The sequence below is a fragment of the Pholcus phalangioides genome, unplaced genomic scaffold (assembly GCF_987345545.1).
Source record: "Pholcus phalangioides strain wild (caught in Gottingen) unplaced genomic scaffold, Ppha-v1.0 ptg000011l_1, whole genome shotgun sequence".
Lineage (NCBI taxonomy): Eukaryota > Metazoa > Arthropoda > Arachnida > Araneae > Pholcidae > Pholcus > Pholcus phalangioides.
This window is the reverse complement of record NW_028301604.1, coordinates 49,493,516-49,508,328: the sequence shown is the minus strand read 5'-3', so window position 1 is coordinate 49,508,328 and position 14,813 is coordinate 49,493,516. Positions and strand designations below refer to the sequence as shown.

The following is a 14,813-nucleotide window of genomic DNA, read 5'->3' as shown; positions in this document are numbered from 1 at the left end:
CATTGTGTCTTGTTTCATTTTTGGATTTAATATTTTTTTCTGTAAATAAATTAGAATTTAAATTGATGTTGTTCAAAAAATGTGTATATGCATTCAGTATGAGCTTCTTCAAAGGCACGTATAAAGTTCACATTTCCAATGAAATTATCAAATAGTTCATAGCAAATTCAGGATTTTTCCTTATATATTAAATTATTACCATTATTATTTGGTAAATGTTTTTTTATGAAACCAATTAATAGATGGTGATCAGAAAACCCTGCATTATAAATTCCCATTTTACATTAAAATGCATTTTTAAATAAGCAGAAAAATACATGTGGTCAACATCAGATGAATTTGTAATTCCAATTCACGTGATACATTTTTTAAATTAGGAAAAACAATTTAAATAAAATAGATTCAAATAATAATTAACACCATTATCATCAATATTGTAAAGATTTATATTCATATCACCCATAATAACCATATCTGAGTTCTGATATATATTCAAATATGTTTGAAGTTCCCTATTGAATTGATCAATGGTGAAGTTATGAGATCTATGGATTGATGAGAAAACAATATTAAATTCACAAAATTTTAACGTCAATACTTCAGCTGTTAGAAACTGATTTGACATCAATTCAACTTTTATACCATTTTTGATAAATATGTAAACACCTCCAGATTGGTTATAATCACAACATTTATAATAACCATAATACCCTGGTATCATGCACATATTTACTTCACTCTCCTTAATCCAAATCTCAGTAAAGCATATTATATCAAAATTTTCCTTAATGTATTTTAAGTAGACTAAAAAATTATCAAAATTTTTCCTCATACTTCTTATATTACAATGACAGGAATACAGGAAATTTTTCAACCAAATTTCCCGTATTTTTCTAGAAGAAACATGTTCACCCAAGTTATTAATGAGTTAGAAATTTCAACAATGCATGTGAGAAATATGCTTTTTTCAAGTTCACAGGAATGTTTCAGTAATGTTACCTGAAATACTTCGACTAAAATCTGGACCTGTAGCACGTGTCTTTTTTTTTCTGCCAGGCCTACAAGAAATTCATAATGATTAAATGAATAAAAGAACATAAAATAGTGTAAATATTGTTCATTCACTAAGCAATTAATTTGAAATTTATAAAACATATATTGAAACAATTCAGTAATTTATTTAGTTTATCTGACAACAGATCATAACACTTAAAACAACAATGTAGAACAAAAGTGTCATCTCTCTGTTACATATTTTATTAGGTGCATTGTTCATTATCTTAGTAGAATCTAATATTGATAAACTGAAATTCTATAACTAAAAGTGATATGAAATGTATCTCACCTTGAGATATGAAAGCTTAGCTCTATGTGTAACATACGTCTCTTTAATTATTATTATTATATGTGCCACAGCTTAAGTCTCACACATACAAGAATTTATGACCACCTCAGGCATTGGACATTGAACTTGCTGAGTGGCCAACATTTGGTGGCTAGTTCACAATGGGGTTGATATTCAATGGCCAGTTCCTTAATTCGACAAAGCAAAATTGGCCAAATCCAGATTTTTAGCAAATTTTGATAATGCACTTAACTGTGAAGAATATATGGCAGCACTGAAAAAGCAGACACAGCACTAGATACACACTCAGACTGTTAGGTACACACACTTACATTTCAGGCACAACTCACTAGGTAATAAATTACCCATGGCGATAGACCTGAGTTGTGCTCAGTTTGAAAGAAAGTCATTTGGTCAATTAATTTCTCCTTTTTCCTTTTTTGAAAGTTTGAAGCTAATAAAATAATATAATAATATATATGCTCGTGGGGGGCAGTGATGAATTTTCTTCCTTGCAATCTTCATCTCCACAAATAACCAGTCTTTCGATGAATCTTGTATTAATAAAATATATTTTACTGATTAGAATTTTTTATGAATACATTTAAACTGACTTTACATTATGTTCTTAACAATGTTTTTAAATAATCAACTGAAAAATTATAATAATTGAAATAATTATTAATTCGTTTAAAAAAATTGAAATAATTAGACCCTGAAAATCTTCACAACAGCTCATATCATCACAGGACAGATGACTGTTTGAATGAGATAATCAAAACAGTTTTAACCAACATTAGAACTTGAGTAATTTGTAAAAAGGGTTGAGAAATCAAAATTTTTAATTGATGTCAACCACTTACAATAAACGTATTGGTTGCTAGAATTAATTTTTGATACAAAAAATAATTTTTTTTATCATAACCTCTAAAAAAAACATTAAAATTAAAAAAATTAAAAACTATTTTTATTTGTTTTACACTATTTTTTGTTTCTGGCAATATCCATGCAAATTGTCTTGCTCTACTTTAGCTAAAACTTTCCACGAAAGAATGAAGCATAATCTTATTAAAAAAGCAGCACATGCAGTTACTTAGTCTTCAACCATTTTACTAATGAAGCAGCAAACTATACCAACAGCTTCAAAATTCGATCTGGGCAATGAAAGTTTAATTTTTTTTTCAATTGGAAAATGATTGCAGAGTAACATTCTGATGTGAATGTCATGGTCTTCTTGATAAAAGTACAGTAAAAACTCCCTTAACCAGCCTAACTAGAGCCGAGGGTAAAATGGATTACAGAAAATCTGTTTAAACTGATCTTGCATTGCAGGCATCTGCTGCTGAAAATCCATTTGAAAACTACGAAACAAACTTCCCTGGATATATCAGAATTTGATATAATTGGATCTGCATGTGATCAACTTGCTGAACTCATTGTAGAAAATTTTAAGCTCATCACATTTATTGCAGGCTTTTTTGAGCAACACAATGAATCCTTCTTAAAGCCTTCATACATCCAAATTCGTGAACACCCACTGATGCAATACATTTCCAAAATCTCTGTTCCAGGGCAAATGTATCAGTAGCTATTATTTTTTGTGGTATTTATGTGATTGGTATATGAGATTATTTTGATGTTAGAGAATGTGCATTTTTCACATCATAAGCGTAAAGTTATCAAAGATATTGGTGGGGCACCAGCTCAACATTTCAATATACAGTCCCCCCCCCCCATATTTGCGAGGGTTACGTTCTGGGGGTGACAGCGAACACAGGAAATCCGCGAATAACTGAAACCATAATTTTTTTCCTGTATACCTCATTTATTGAACTGCATGAGAAGAGCAGGTTAACCCAAAGGTGTAAGGGTATCAAGTATGTTGGAATATGATGACAACAGCTTCCTCTACCAATTTTTCTGCTTGTGAAGAGGGTGCCATAGAGGGATCTTTGTATGAAAACAATCTATTTCTGATTTGAACGTGTGAATCCCTTCCGCTATGTTACTCATGGTGAACTTGTTTTCTACTTCTTTATCCGGTACCGCTTCAGTTTCAGGAACAGTCAACTACATTAATTCCTCCTCAGTCAATACCTCTGAACTGCTATTAATTAGCTGTTCGACTTCTATATCCATATCATTGAACACTTCTCCACTCACCTGTTTTGCTAACGCGACAATGTCTTTTATTGTCTCTTCAGTTGGCTTTGTAGAAATTGTTGTGTCCTTTAGCGGACATTGTGACCAAAGGTTAATCCAACCCGAGGTGGCTTCTCTCTTCGGAGCTGCCGCGACTCTAGTGATAACAGTAATGTCATTACCAAGCCATCCTAAACATGCACAACTCAAATTTTGTAAACAAAACACATGAATGACAATTTCTGAGTGTTGCGAAAAAAATAAGAAATTTCCAATAAAGGAAAAAAACCGGCGAATACGGAGGGCCGACTGTATACCTATTTAAAATTATCAAGATTTCGTGAAATATTGTTGGGAGGGGGCTTGAGCCAGTGAAAACTTGCACCTGTGTGATTCATATTCATTTTATATATTTCTCTAATGTAGGCTACTATCAAAATATTCTCAATATTCAATAAATTAAAAGAGATGTATTTTCAAAGTTTTACAGATTTTGTCTGAAACATAAAAGATTGCTGAAATGCTTTGCTGGCATGATGCACCCAATCCCATTTGCAATAAAAAGTCTTGTCGTCTTACCCGCACCAATATTAATTGTTTTCATATCATTGTTATCTTTAAGAACGTGTAAATGGAGCAATATTAAATCATAATTCTATTTGTGCTTGCTTTGTCTTTGCTCTCTTCATTTAATCCCAAGAAAACTGAAACCAGTTTTATTTGAACAGGTCATATAAAATGCATTTAAAATTACTGGTGGGGTGTTCAAATGGCCTGAATTTCTAGGATCCTGTATGTATAAGGTGTGAGGTAAGTACACCAGTAATAGGCTTCCTTTTTCAATTTTAAAAAAATATATTTCACAAATTATGAGAAAACTAGCCTTTTTTCATCATATACCAAGCCATATTCTTTCAGATGCCATTTGGAGTCCAAGCTGGTTTTTAAAAAAAAACCAGGTGGGGAAAAGGATGCCATAATCAGTCAAAGCAACACATTTCATTTTTGCACTAAACACTAATAAATTCATACCATCATATTCTAAATACAAAATCGATTGTGCTTTAAAGACATTAAACAAATTGCACATGAAGTTGAAAGGGTGGCCTATTCCAGGGTCAATCATTTTCACATTATTCAAATTGTATGACACGTGACATTATTGAAATCGTGCCTACCAATCTCGCTAGAGTGGTACCCTCCTCTGTGAACAATCTTATACATTTTTGTCTTCAAACATATTATATCTTCTAAGATAATTCTTTTCTATCCACATATGCAGATATTAAGACAAAAAAGAACGAGACTAAATTCCTGCAGAAGCAACTTCTGAAATGCTTAAATAAAAAATGAAGCTTAGAAAACAGAACAAGAAAGAATTGGAAAAGAAAATAAGAATAAATAAAAAAAGTTTCATGTGTTTGTGTCACTTTTAAAAGTAAAAAGAAATGCTCTCTCAAAAATACATATAACTATATGCATGTTTCAAGAAATAAAATAAAAATAATTGCTCAAGGTTTGAGATTGACAGGAAATAATAGGTGCTGTGTTCATGTATAAATTGTGTTTTTGCATATGTCCAAATATTATTGCATTATTTCCACAGTTCAAATTGGAAGAGCAGCACCTTGTTTATTCTTTGGATAAAAAAAAAAAAATCACCCGTGAAAGAATGCAAGGAAGTCAAATTTTCATTTTAAATTATTATAGCAGAGACCTATTCCACTTATTATAATATTTTTCATTGATGTTTCTTTTTTACAGTTTTGTCAAGCCTATTATATATATTTCATTGTTTTCATTCAATATCTGGGTGGCCCCTTACTGGTACATGTACTGTAAAAATTATTTTATTTATATAATTCTTAACAGTCAAAATTTGATCTAGTAACAATAACAGATGAGTTTGAATTATAATATAAAAAAAAAATTATCATACAAATAATTATTTGAAATATTAAAAATAATTGATTAAATATTTTGAACTGGCTCACTATTGTTACATTTACCTTTTGTAACAGTAAAGTTTTTTTTTTTTTACATTCAGAACACATAAGCGTTTTGTGTAGTAGTATTAATAAACTGAATTCTGAACTTAACTAGAAATTTACTTATGTATCAGAGTTTTTCAACTAGTGTGCTATGTAAGAATTGTAGTTGTGCCATAAAAATTTTTTAAGGAAATTATCAGATTAATTTTTAAAAGAAGTCTGCAGCCGAAGATATTGATTATACAGCATCTGAGTACTTAAGTGCGAGGAATTTAATTTTTTTTCAAATTATAGATGTATGTGTAAGAGAGGACACTGAGCAATTTTGAGAGAAAACAGTAGTTGAAATATTGGCCACGGTTCATGTCTGTTATCACTTAATGGAAGAATCTTCAAGGATTGCACAAAAAAAAGGCATACTTTTGCCGCTGTGGTGGTCGAGTGGTTATAGTGACAGACTCGCGATGCGAAGATCCGGGTTCGAACCCCACAGTGGTGGTCGGCTGAAGTTGGTTTTCTGTGGTTCCCAACTTCAAGGTGCAAATGCGAGCCGATCTCCCCGTTAAAAAGTCTCGCCACAGAGAGCAACAGTCCTACAACGATAAATCATTCAACCATAACACTTCACTCATAGTTAGAAAAACTGGGGGCAGATGGCAGCACTATACATTAAAAAAGCATTACACAGAAACAAACTTTACGTCAGGTTGCACTACACGTACACGCACATTCCAGCATGTACCGATTCGTTGGGGGTTCCGCTGTGGGGGGGGCGGGGTGCATGTGTGGTGTAGCAGTAGTAGGTAGGGCCCCCAAATGGCTCGGGGATCCATGATGTTCTTAAGTCAGCCACCTCGTTGGGAAATTTGCCTGTTGTGGTGTTGTATTTGTATACTTCTGTTCTCGTTGTCATACGTTATCATATTTGTGGAAAGCAATCTTTTCTGCCTTTCATTTGATATTATGGAATACAGAAATCTATTACAAATAATAAATCTTATACAAGAAGATATTTAAACCCTATCCCTGCTCAAAATTCAACCTAGCAAAAAGCAGACATTGTAAACTGTCTGCATTGTAAACTATTAACTTACTCGTATCTATCGTTGAATTCAATTAACAGCGGAATGAGTTTTTGAATTTAAATTTACTTTTTGTGACCGATTATAGTAAATAGTTATTTAAAACAAATTTTGTGACACAATCGATAACGAAAAATTATTTTTCTATTTTTTTTGAATTCAAGTGTGTCGCAGGATGAAGAAATGGCTGACTTCTCGAAATGAAACTGTGCCGACATGTTTTATATTGCAATAACGCAAATCATAGATAACGTAATCGTAAATGGCAAACTACGTCGACAAATGTATGGCATTTTTATGTCAGTGTCGGGTCAGATATAGTTCAACGTCGGATTCGCTACGTGGAACTATACAGAAATATATGCCATTTTTACATAGAACAATGTCGAACGGTATCGGGTCAGATATAGTTCGACGTCGGGTTCGCTATGTCGAACTCTACAGATAAATATATGCTATTTTTACGTAGCACGACATCAGTAAACGATGTCGAAGGGTATAGAAATCTCTACATCGTTCTATATCAATGTGCTACTGGGGAACTGTATTAACTTACTCTGATTTAACGTTAAATTAAATTAACAGCAGAATAGTTGAGTTTTTGAATTTTAATTAATTTTTTTTTACCAATTATAATAAATAGTTTTTAAAAACAATTTTGTGACTATATCATAAAAAAATTGTTTTTCTATTTTATTTGAATTCAAGTGTGCAGCAGGATGAACAAAGGGCTGACTTCTTGAAATAGAACTGTGTTGACATATGTTTTATATTGTAATAACGTAAATCATAGATAACGTAATCGAAAACATCAAACTACATCAACAAATGTATGGCATTTTTACATCGAACAATGTCGGGTCAGATATAATTTGACGTTGGATTCTCTATGTCGAACTGCATCGATAAATTTATGCCATTTTAACGTCAAACGGTGTCAGATTAGATATAGTTCGACGTCGAATTTGCTACATCAAACTATACAGACAAATGTATGCCATTTTTACATAGAACGGCATCTGTAAATGACGTTGAATGGTATAGAAATCTCTACGTTGTTCTATATTGACGTGCTACTGGGGTAAGCATGTAAATAAGGAGTAATGCACATGCGCCCCCATTGACATCGGAGTTCCAAGCGGCAAGTACGGAAATTAGTTTCATTTTTTCCTAAAACAGTGTGTGATACGTCGGCACCGAAAACGTCTATAAGTAACAAAAGTTTGTTTTAAGTCAACAGAAACTACTTGTTATAAACATAAATATACAGCATAGGATAGACATAACACAACTTAATAATAAAACATAACATATGCACTATTATTACATAAGGGTAAAGGTCCGGCGAGCACCAACAAAGCCATGTTACATATTCCCCCACTAGACCTGACCACTACACAAAAAGACTCACCATCAACATGAATACTACCGTTAAAACAAAAAATTTTAACAGTTAATTTGGATCAAGGATAATAATCCCGGAGAAACCTTTGTACCTGCCTAGAACTTCTTAATTTAAGGCCATTAGAATCATAATAATACACATTGACTCTAGTACCAGTTTTCCCAGGTCTTAGCTCTCTCTTCCAACCCTCATTTAAGGACATTATGAAGAGACTCCTCTCCAAGGAACACTACACAATGCCGCACGAATGGCAATGATTAATTGTGTGACATCACGCTATGTTGGCCGAAGTGAAGCGGGATATTATGCTTGTGGCACTGAGTCATACACGCGGTAGTATTCGTGAGATATAGTCTTATATATACATATTTTTTGTTTTGTTTTTAAAAAAATTTTTTTGAAATTGTATACAAATGTATTATGCCATTTTGCAATGGCAATTACAAAACAGGATCAAAAGTAGCAACTTTTGGAGGATTTCCTAAAGAAGGCGAGTGTAGAGAAAAGTGGATTATTCGTGTTGTACATAGGAAAGATTTTATTCCAACCAAGCATTCTCGAGTTAGTAGTAATTAATGTTATGTTCTTTGAATAAAAATAAAATTTAGTACCACTTATGGTGTCCCGACTTATAATGTGTAATAACATGTTTATTTATTGAGCTCTGGAGAAAAATTTTTATGCAATGTTACTGTGCTCTGTTTTCATTGCTTTTTATATTCTCAATCACAATAAAACATATTTAATAGTGGAAATTCTTTCAACCAAGGTATTAATTTTTTTTTCATTTTTCTTTAGGTGTATGAGTTGCATTTTGCAGAGATGGAATCCAAGATGTTCGATGCCAAGAATGTCAAATTAGTTATTGCAAAGCTAGATAAGCCTCGTATACGAAAAGGGGCTTTTCCAACAATAATACCTGGTGTCCCTTCATATTTGTCTGAAGCAAAAGCTTGCAGAATGAGCTTGGATGAAAAGAAGGAAGCTAAAGAGAATAAGCAACTTGCAGTGGTTTGCTGAAAGTCTAAAATCAAACCAAAATGAAGATGAAAAATATTTTTTGTCATGTCACGAAAAACTTAAGGGAAAAAAATCCAAATCCATCTGAATGAAGAATGGTACGTATTCAAAAATAGCAAGGATATTATCATTGCAAGGGTAAGCAATAGTCCCAATGTTACTCCTTTTATAACTCATTCTGGTGTGATTTCACCGGCTTTTGAGGTTAATGTTTTATTGCATCTTGTAAGATGAATACGATTGGTAAACACAGTCTTACCAACAAAGAGCCCAAAAGTTTGAAACTATTTTGCGACATAGTTGACTGTTTGGAATCACTGGCACAAGGCAAGGACATACTGATACTAATGACACATTACTCTCACATTGTTGATTGTACTGAGCTATTGTATTCGAGAGTTCATTCTGAGCAGAAAGAAATACTGGTGTTTTGTATTCATCAGATGAATAATTTTCTGCTGCCAGTGACGAAAAGAACTCACAAATCACACTAGCTTGTGTTTTTTAGTCTCTTACATTCCATCTCACCCCATGCCTACTGTTTCATAAGAGCTTATTGTTTTTTATCATGCCTCACCCGTAGCATTGGGTATAAAAAGGTTGCACTACCATAAACCAGGGTAGCTTTGGGTGCAACTTAAGGATGGTGAATTATTTATGTTTTCAAATTTTCAGCCAAGGCCATGAATTTAATTGGTAATGGCAAAACAATAAAACACGTGGCATTGGCTGGAAATTTGAAAGCCAAAAACAATCCACTGTCCTAAAGTTACCCTGATTTACAGCATCTCAGACCTATATGACATATAGAATTCCAGTAGTAAATTCAGGAAAAATTATTAATTAGATGTCTTGATTAAAACATCTTTCAATACATAATCTGCATTATATATGATTTTTTATAAGGGAATTATTTTTAATTATTAAAAATGTGTTCAATGTGTATTTTTTGTAATAATTAATTTTTTTATATATTGCATTCACATGTCAATGTTAACTCATCCAAATTATTAATGATGATTTTACAAAGCAAAAGTTAATAACACATACTCCACCAAGAAAAGATCTTCCAATAATTCGGCAGCAGTTGCACGAAGCTCGGGATCAGGTTCAAAGCATCTGCAAATGAAATAAAAAATATGAACTGCAATATTCACAGTAATTTCCTACAAAAAAAATAAATCTTGATTAAAAATTAAAGTGTTTCAAAAACCATACAGCCATTTCCAAATTTGATAAAAGTAGCAAAAAATATGAAAAATTGAGTTTTAAAAACTATAAGGTACACGGAGGTCAGCAGCAGATCCAGGGAGGGGCGATGGGGGCAACCGCTCCCCCAAGAGCAGCCTTCAAAAAACAGGTGATGGGACAATCGCCCCTCCCAAGAGCCTTCAAGCAAACATAACTGCAGTTACCTCCCATTTTTTCTTTATTAATCCTTCTTTATTAATTTCTTTTCTTCCCTAAAATTTGTGGGAATTTAGCTATTACTTTCTGTAGTATTCATGTGATTGATCTATGAGATTATTTTGATGTTAGAGAATGCATTTTTCACACCATAGGCATAAAGTTATCAAAGATATTGGTGAAACACCAGCTCAACATTTCAATATATACCTATTTAAAATTATCATGATTTCGTGAAATATTGTTGGGAGGGGGGCTCGAGCCAGTGAAAACTTGCACCTGTGTGATTCATATTCATTTTTTATATTTCTCTAATGTAGGCTACTATCAAAATATTCTCAATATTTAATAAATTAAAAGAAATGTATTTTCAATGTTTTATAGGTTTTGTCTGAAACATAGGATTGCTGAAATTTTTTGCTGCCATGAATCACCCTATTCCATCTGCAATAAAAAGTCTGCAGCTATATTAAAAACATTTATCAATATTTGAAAATATCTCTTTAAGAACTTGTATATCGAGCAATATTAAATAATGTCTAATAATTCTAGTTGCGCTTGCTTTATCTTTGCTCTCTTCATTTAATCCCAAGAAAACTGAAACCAGTTTTATTTAAACAGGTCATATAAAATGCATTTAAAATTATTGGTGGTGTGTTCAGAGATAGCCTGAATTTCTCTAGGATCCTGTATGTATATGGTGTGAGGTAAGTACACCAGTAATAGGCTTCCTTTTTCAATTTTAAAAAATATATTTCACAAGTTATGAGAAAACTAGCCTTTTTTCATCATATACCAAGCCATATTCTTTCAGATGCCGTTTGGAGTCTAAGCTGGTTTTTAAAAAAAAAACCAGGTGGGGAAAAGGATGCCAGTAATCAGTCAAAGCAACACGTTTCATTTTTGCACTAAACACTAATAAATTCATACCATCATATTCTAAATACAAAATCGATTGTGCTTTAAAGACATTAAACAAATTGCACATGAAGTTGAAAGGGTGGCCTATTCCAGGGTCAATCATTTTCACATTATTCAAATTGTATGACACGTGACATTATTGAAATCGTACCTACCAATCTGGAAAGAGTGGTACCCTCCTCTGTGAACAATCTTATACATTTTTGTCTTCAAACATATTATATCTTCTAAGATAATTCTTTTCTATCCACATATGCAGATATTAAGACAAAAAAGAACGAGACTAAATTCCTGCAGAAGCAACTTCTGAAATGCTTAAATAAAAAATGAAGCTTAGAAAACAGAACAAGAAAGAATTGGAAAAGAAAATAAGAATAAATAAAAAAAGTTTCATGTGTTTGTGTCACTTTTAAAAGTAAAAAGAAATGCTCTTTCAAAAATACATATAACTATATGCATGTTTCAAGAAATAAAATAAAAATAATTGCTCAAGGTTTGAGATTGACAGGAAATAATAGGTGCTTTGTTCATGTATAAATTGTGTTTTTGCATATGTCCAGATATTATTGCATTATTTCCACAGTTAAAATTGGAAGAACAGCACCTTGTTTATTCTTTGGATAAAAATAATCATCTGCAAGAGAACACAAGAAAGTCAAATTTTCATTTTAAATTATTATAGCAGAGACCTATTCCACTTATTATAATATTTTTCATTGATGTTTCTTTTTTACAGTTTTGTCAAGCCTATTATATATATTTCATTGTTTTCATTCAATATCTGGGTGGCCCCTTACTGGTACATGGACTGTAAATATTATTTTATTTATATAATTCTTAACAGTCAAAATTTGATCTAGTAACAATAACAGATCAGTTTGAATTATAATAAAAAAATTATTATACAAATAATTACTTCAAATATTAAAAATAATTGATTAAATATTTTGAACTGGCTCACTATTGTTACATTTACCTTTTGTAACAGTAAAGTTCTCTTTTTTTTTACATTCAGAACACAAGTGTTTTGTGTAGTAGTGTTGATAAACTGTATTTTGAACTTAACTAGAACTTTACTTATGCATGTGAGTTTTTCAACTAGTGTGCTACGTGAGATAATTGTAGTTGTGCCATAAAATATTTTTAAGGAAATTATCATATTAAATTTTAAAACAAGTCTGAAGCAGCAGATATTGATTAAATAGTGTCTGAGTACTTACATATAAGTGCGAGGAATTTATTTAATTTTTTTTTCAAATTTGATGTATGTGTTACAGTGGAAACTGAGAGCAATAGGGAGAAAACAATAGTTAAAATATTGGCCATGGTTCATTTCTGTTATCACTTAATAGAAGAATTTTCAAGAATTGCACAAAAAAAAAGGCATAGAAATACTTCTGTTCTTGTTATCATACGTTATTATATTTGTGGAAAGCAGTCTTTTCTTCATTTAATTTGATACTATGGAATACAGAAATCTATTACAAATAATAAATCTTACAAGAAGATATTTAAACCCTATCCCTGCCCAAAATTCAACCTAGCAAAAGCAGACATTGTAAACTGTATTAACTTACTCGGATTTAACATTAAATTAAATGAACAGCAGAATGGCTGAGTTTTGGAATTTTAATTTATTTTTTGTGAACAATTATAGTAAATAGTTATTTAAAACAATTTTGTGACTAAATCAAAAAAAAATTATTTTTCTATTTTATTTGAATTGAAGTGTACCGCAGGATGAAGAAAGGGTAGACTTCTCGAAATAGAACTGTATCGACATGTTTTATATTGTAATAACGTAAACAAGGGCATAGCGGGGGGGGGGGGGGGACTTGAGGGTCTGGTCCCCTCCCCCGAAATGTGAGAAAATGACAAAAAAGGGAAAAAGATGGCCAAATCCATATTGTTCTTATGTACTTTGGTCCTCCACCACCCCCCCCCCCCGAAAAAAATTATCATACGAATAATTACTTCAAATATTAAAAATAACTGATTAAATATTTTGAAATGGCTCACTATTGTTACATTTCCCTTTTGTAACAGTAAAGTTCTATTTTTTACATTCAGAACACGTAAGCGTTTTGTGTAGTAGTATTAATAAACTGAATTCTGAACTTAAGTAGAGCTTTACTTATGCATCAGAGTTTTTGAACTAGTGTGATACGTGAGAATTGTAGTGGTGCCATAAAAATTTTTTAAGGAAATTATCTGAGTAATTTTTAAAATAAGTCTGAAGCCGCAGATATGGATTATGCAGTATCTGAGTACTTAAGTGTGAGGAATTTTTTATTTTTTTTCAAATTAGATATATGTGTAAGAGAGGAAACTGAGCAATTGAGAAAAAACAATAGTTAAAATATTGGCCATGGTCATGGCCCCCACATGGGGGGGGGGGGGGGCCGACAGGGCTCCAGCCCTGGGGCCCGTGAGTCAGGGGGGGCCTGTGGAAAGATCTTTTTGATTTTTTTTCCTTCAGATATGTCCCATAGGAAAATAGACAGGACTCTTTAATATCAATCATATCAATTTGTTCTGGTATGGACGGATATCTTGAACTACGTACAATACAAATACAACACCACAACAGGCAAATTGCCCAACGAAGTGGCTGACTTAAGAACATCATGGATCCCCGAGCCCCTACCTACTACTGCTACACCACACATGCACCCACCCCCCGCGGAACCCCCCCCCCAACGAATCGGTACATGCGGGAATGTGCGTGTACGTGTAGTGCACCCTAACGTAAAGTTTGTTTCTGTGTAATGCTTGTTATGTGTAGTGCTGTCATCTGCCCCCAGTTTTACTAACTATGAGTGAAGTGTTATGGTTGAATGATTTACCGTTGTAGGACTGTTGCTCTCTGTGGCGAGACTTTTTAACGGGGAGATCGGCTCGCATTTGCGCCTTGAAGTTGGGAACCACAGAAAACCAACTTCAGCCGACCACCACTGTGGGGTTCGAACCCGGATCCTCGCATCACGAGTCCGGCACTATAACCGCACTATAACGTACCTTAGACTACCTTAGAATTTTTTTTAACTATACACATGTACAAGTAAATGAAAAAAAAAAACCCGGAAACGAAGAAAAGAACATTGTACAAGGCCCCCCCCCCCCGGCTCTCATGGCAGTCGTTCTCCTAGGAAGGAAGAAAACACATTGTGATAGTCATGGCTACTGAGACATCAAGGACACCAGCATTTTGTGTGTCCTCAGGGCTATAGCCACTAGAATAAGGGAGGCTACTAGAATAATCCTTATCTAGTCGTTGAGCGTGTGTAGGGACCTACAGGGCTACCGCGTGACCCCTGCTGTTTCAGTTCGTAGAAGGCCATAATGTCTAATAGAATGAAAATTGGAGTAAACCGACGTTGTATTCCACAGTGAAATTGCCTCTGGGTGCCGATAAAGCACATGAACCCCCTCCCCCCCCCCAACATCCTGGAACAGGGGCTCGTAGGCTGCGTTCTTCAGCAGACTCCCTCTATAGTGAA

General features: G+C 33.2%; 1 protein-coding gene across 4 annotated transcripts in view; it reads right to left on the bottom strand.

Annotated features, from left to right (window-relative positions):
* The window catches only part of Ask1 (apoptotic signal-regulating kinase 1), a 606,402-nt gene that overhangs the window by 168,942 nt on the left and 422,647 nt on the right, over positions 1 to 14,813 (bottom strand). For all 4 annotated transcript variants that reach the window (XM_089239611.1, XM_089239614.1, XM_089239612.1 and 1 more), the window contains 2 exons: positions 10,036 to 10,104; positions 1,000 to 1,058 (listed from right to left, as the gene is read on the bottom strand). In XM_089239611.1, the coding sequence (XP_089095737.1) occupies positions 1,000 to 1,058; positions 10,036 to 10,104 (128 nt within the window). The remainder of the gene's footprint in view (positions 1 to 999; positions 1,059 to 10,035; positions 10,105 to 14,813) is intronic.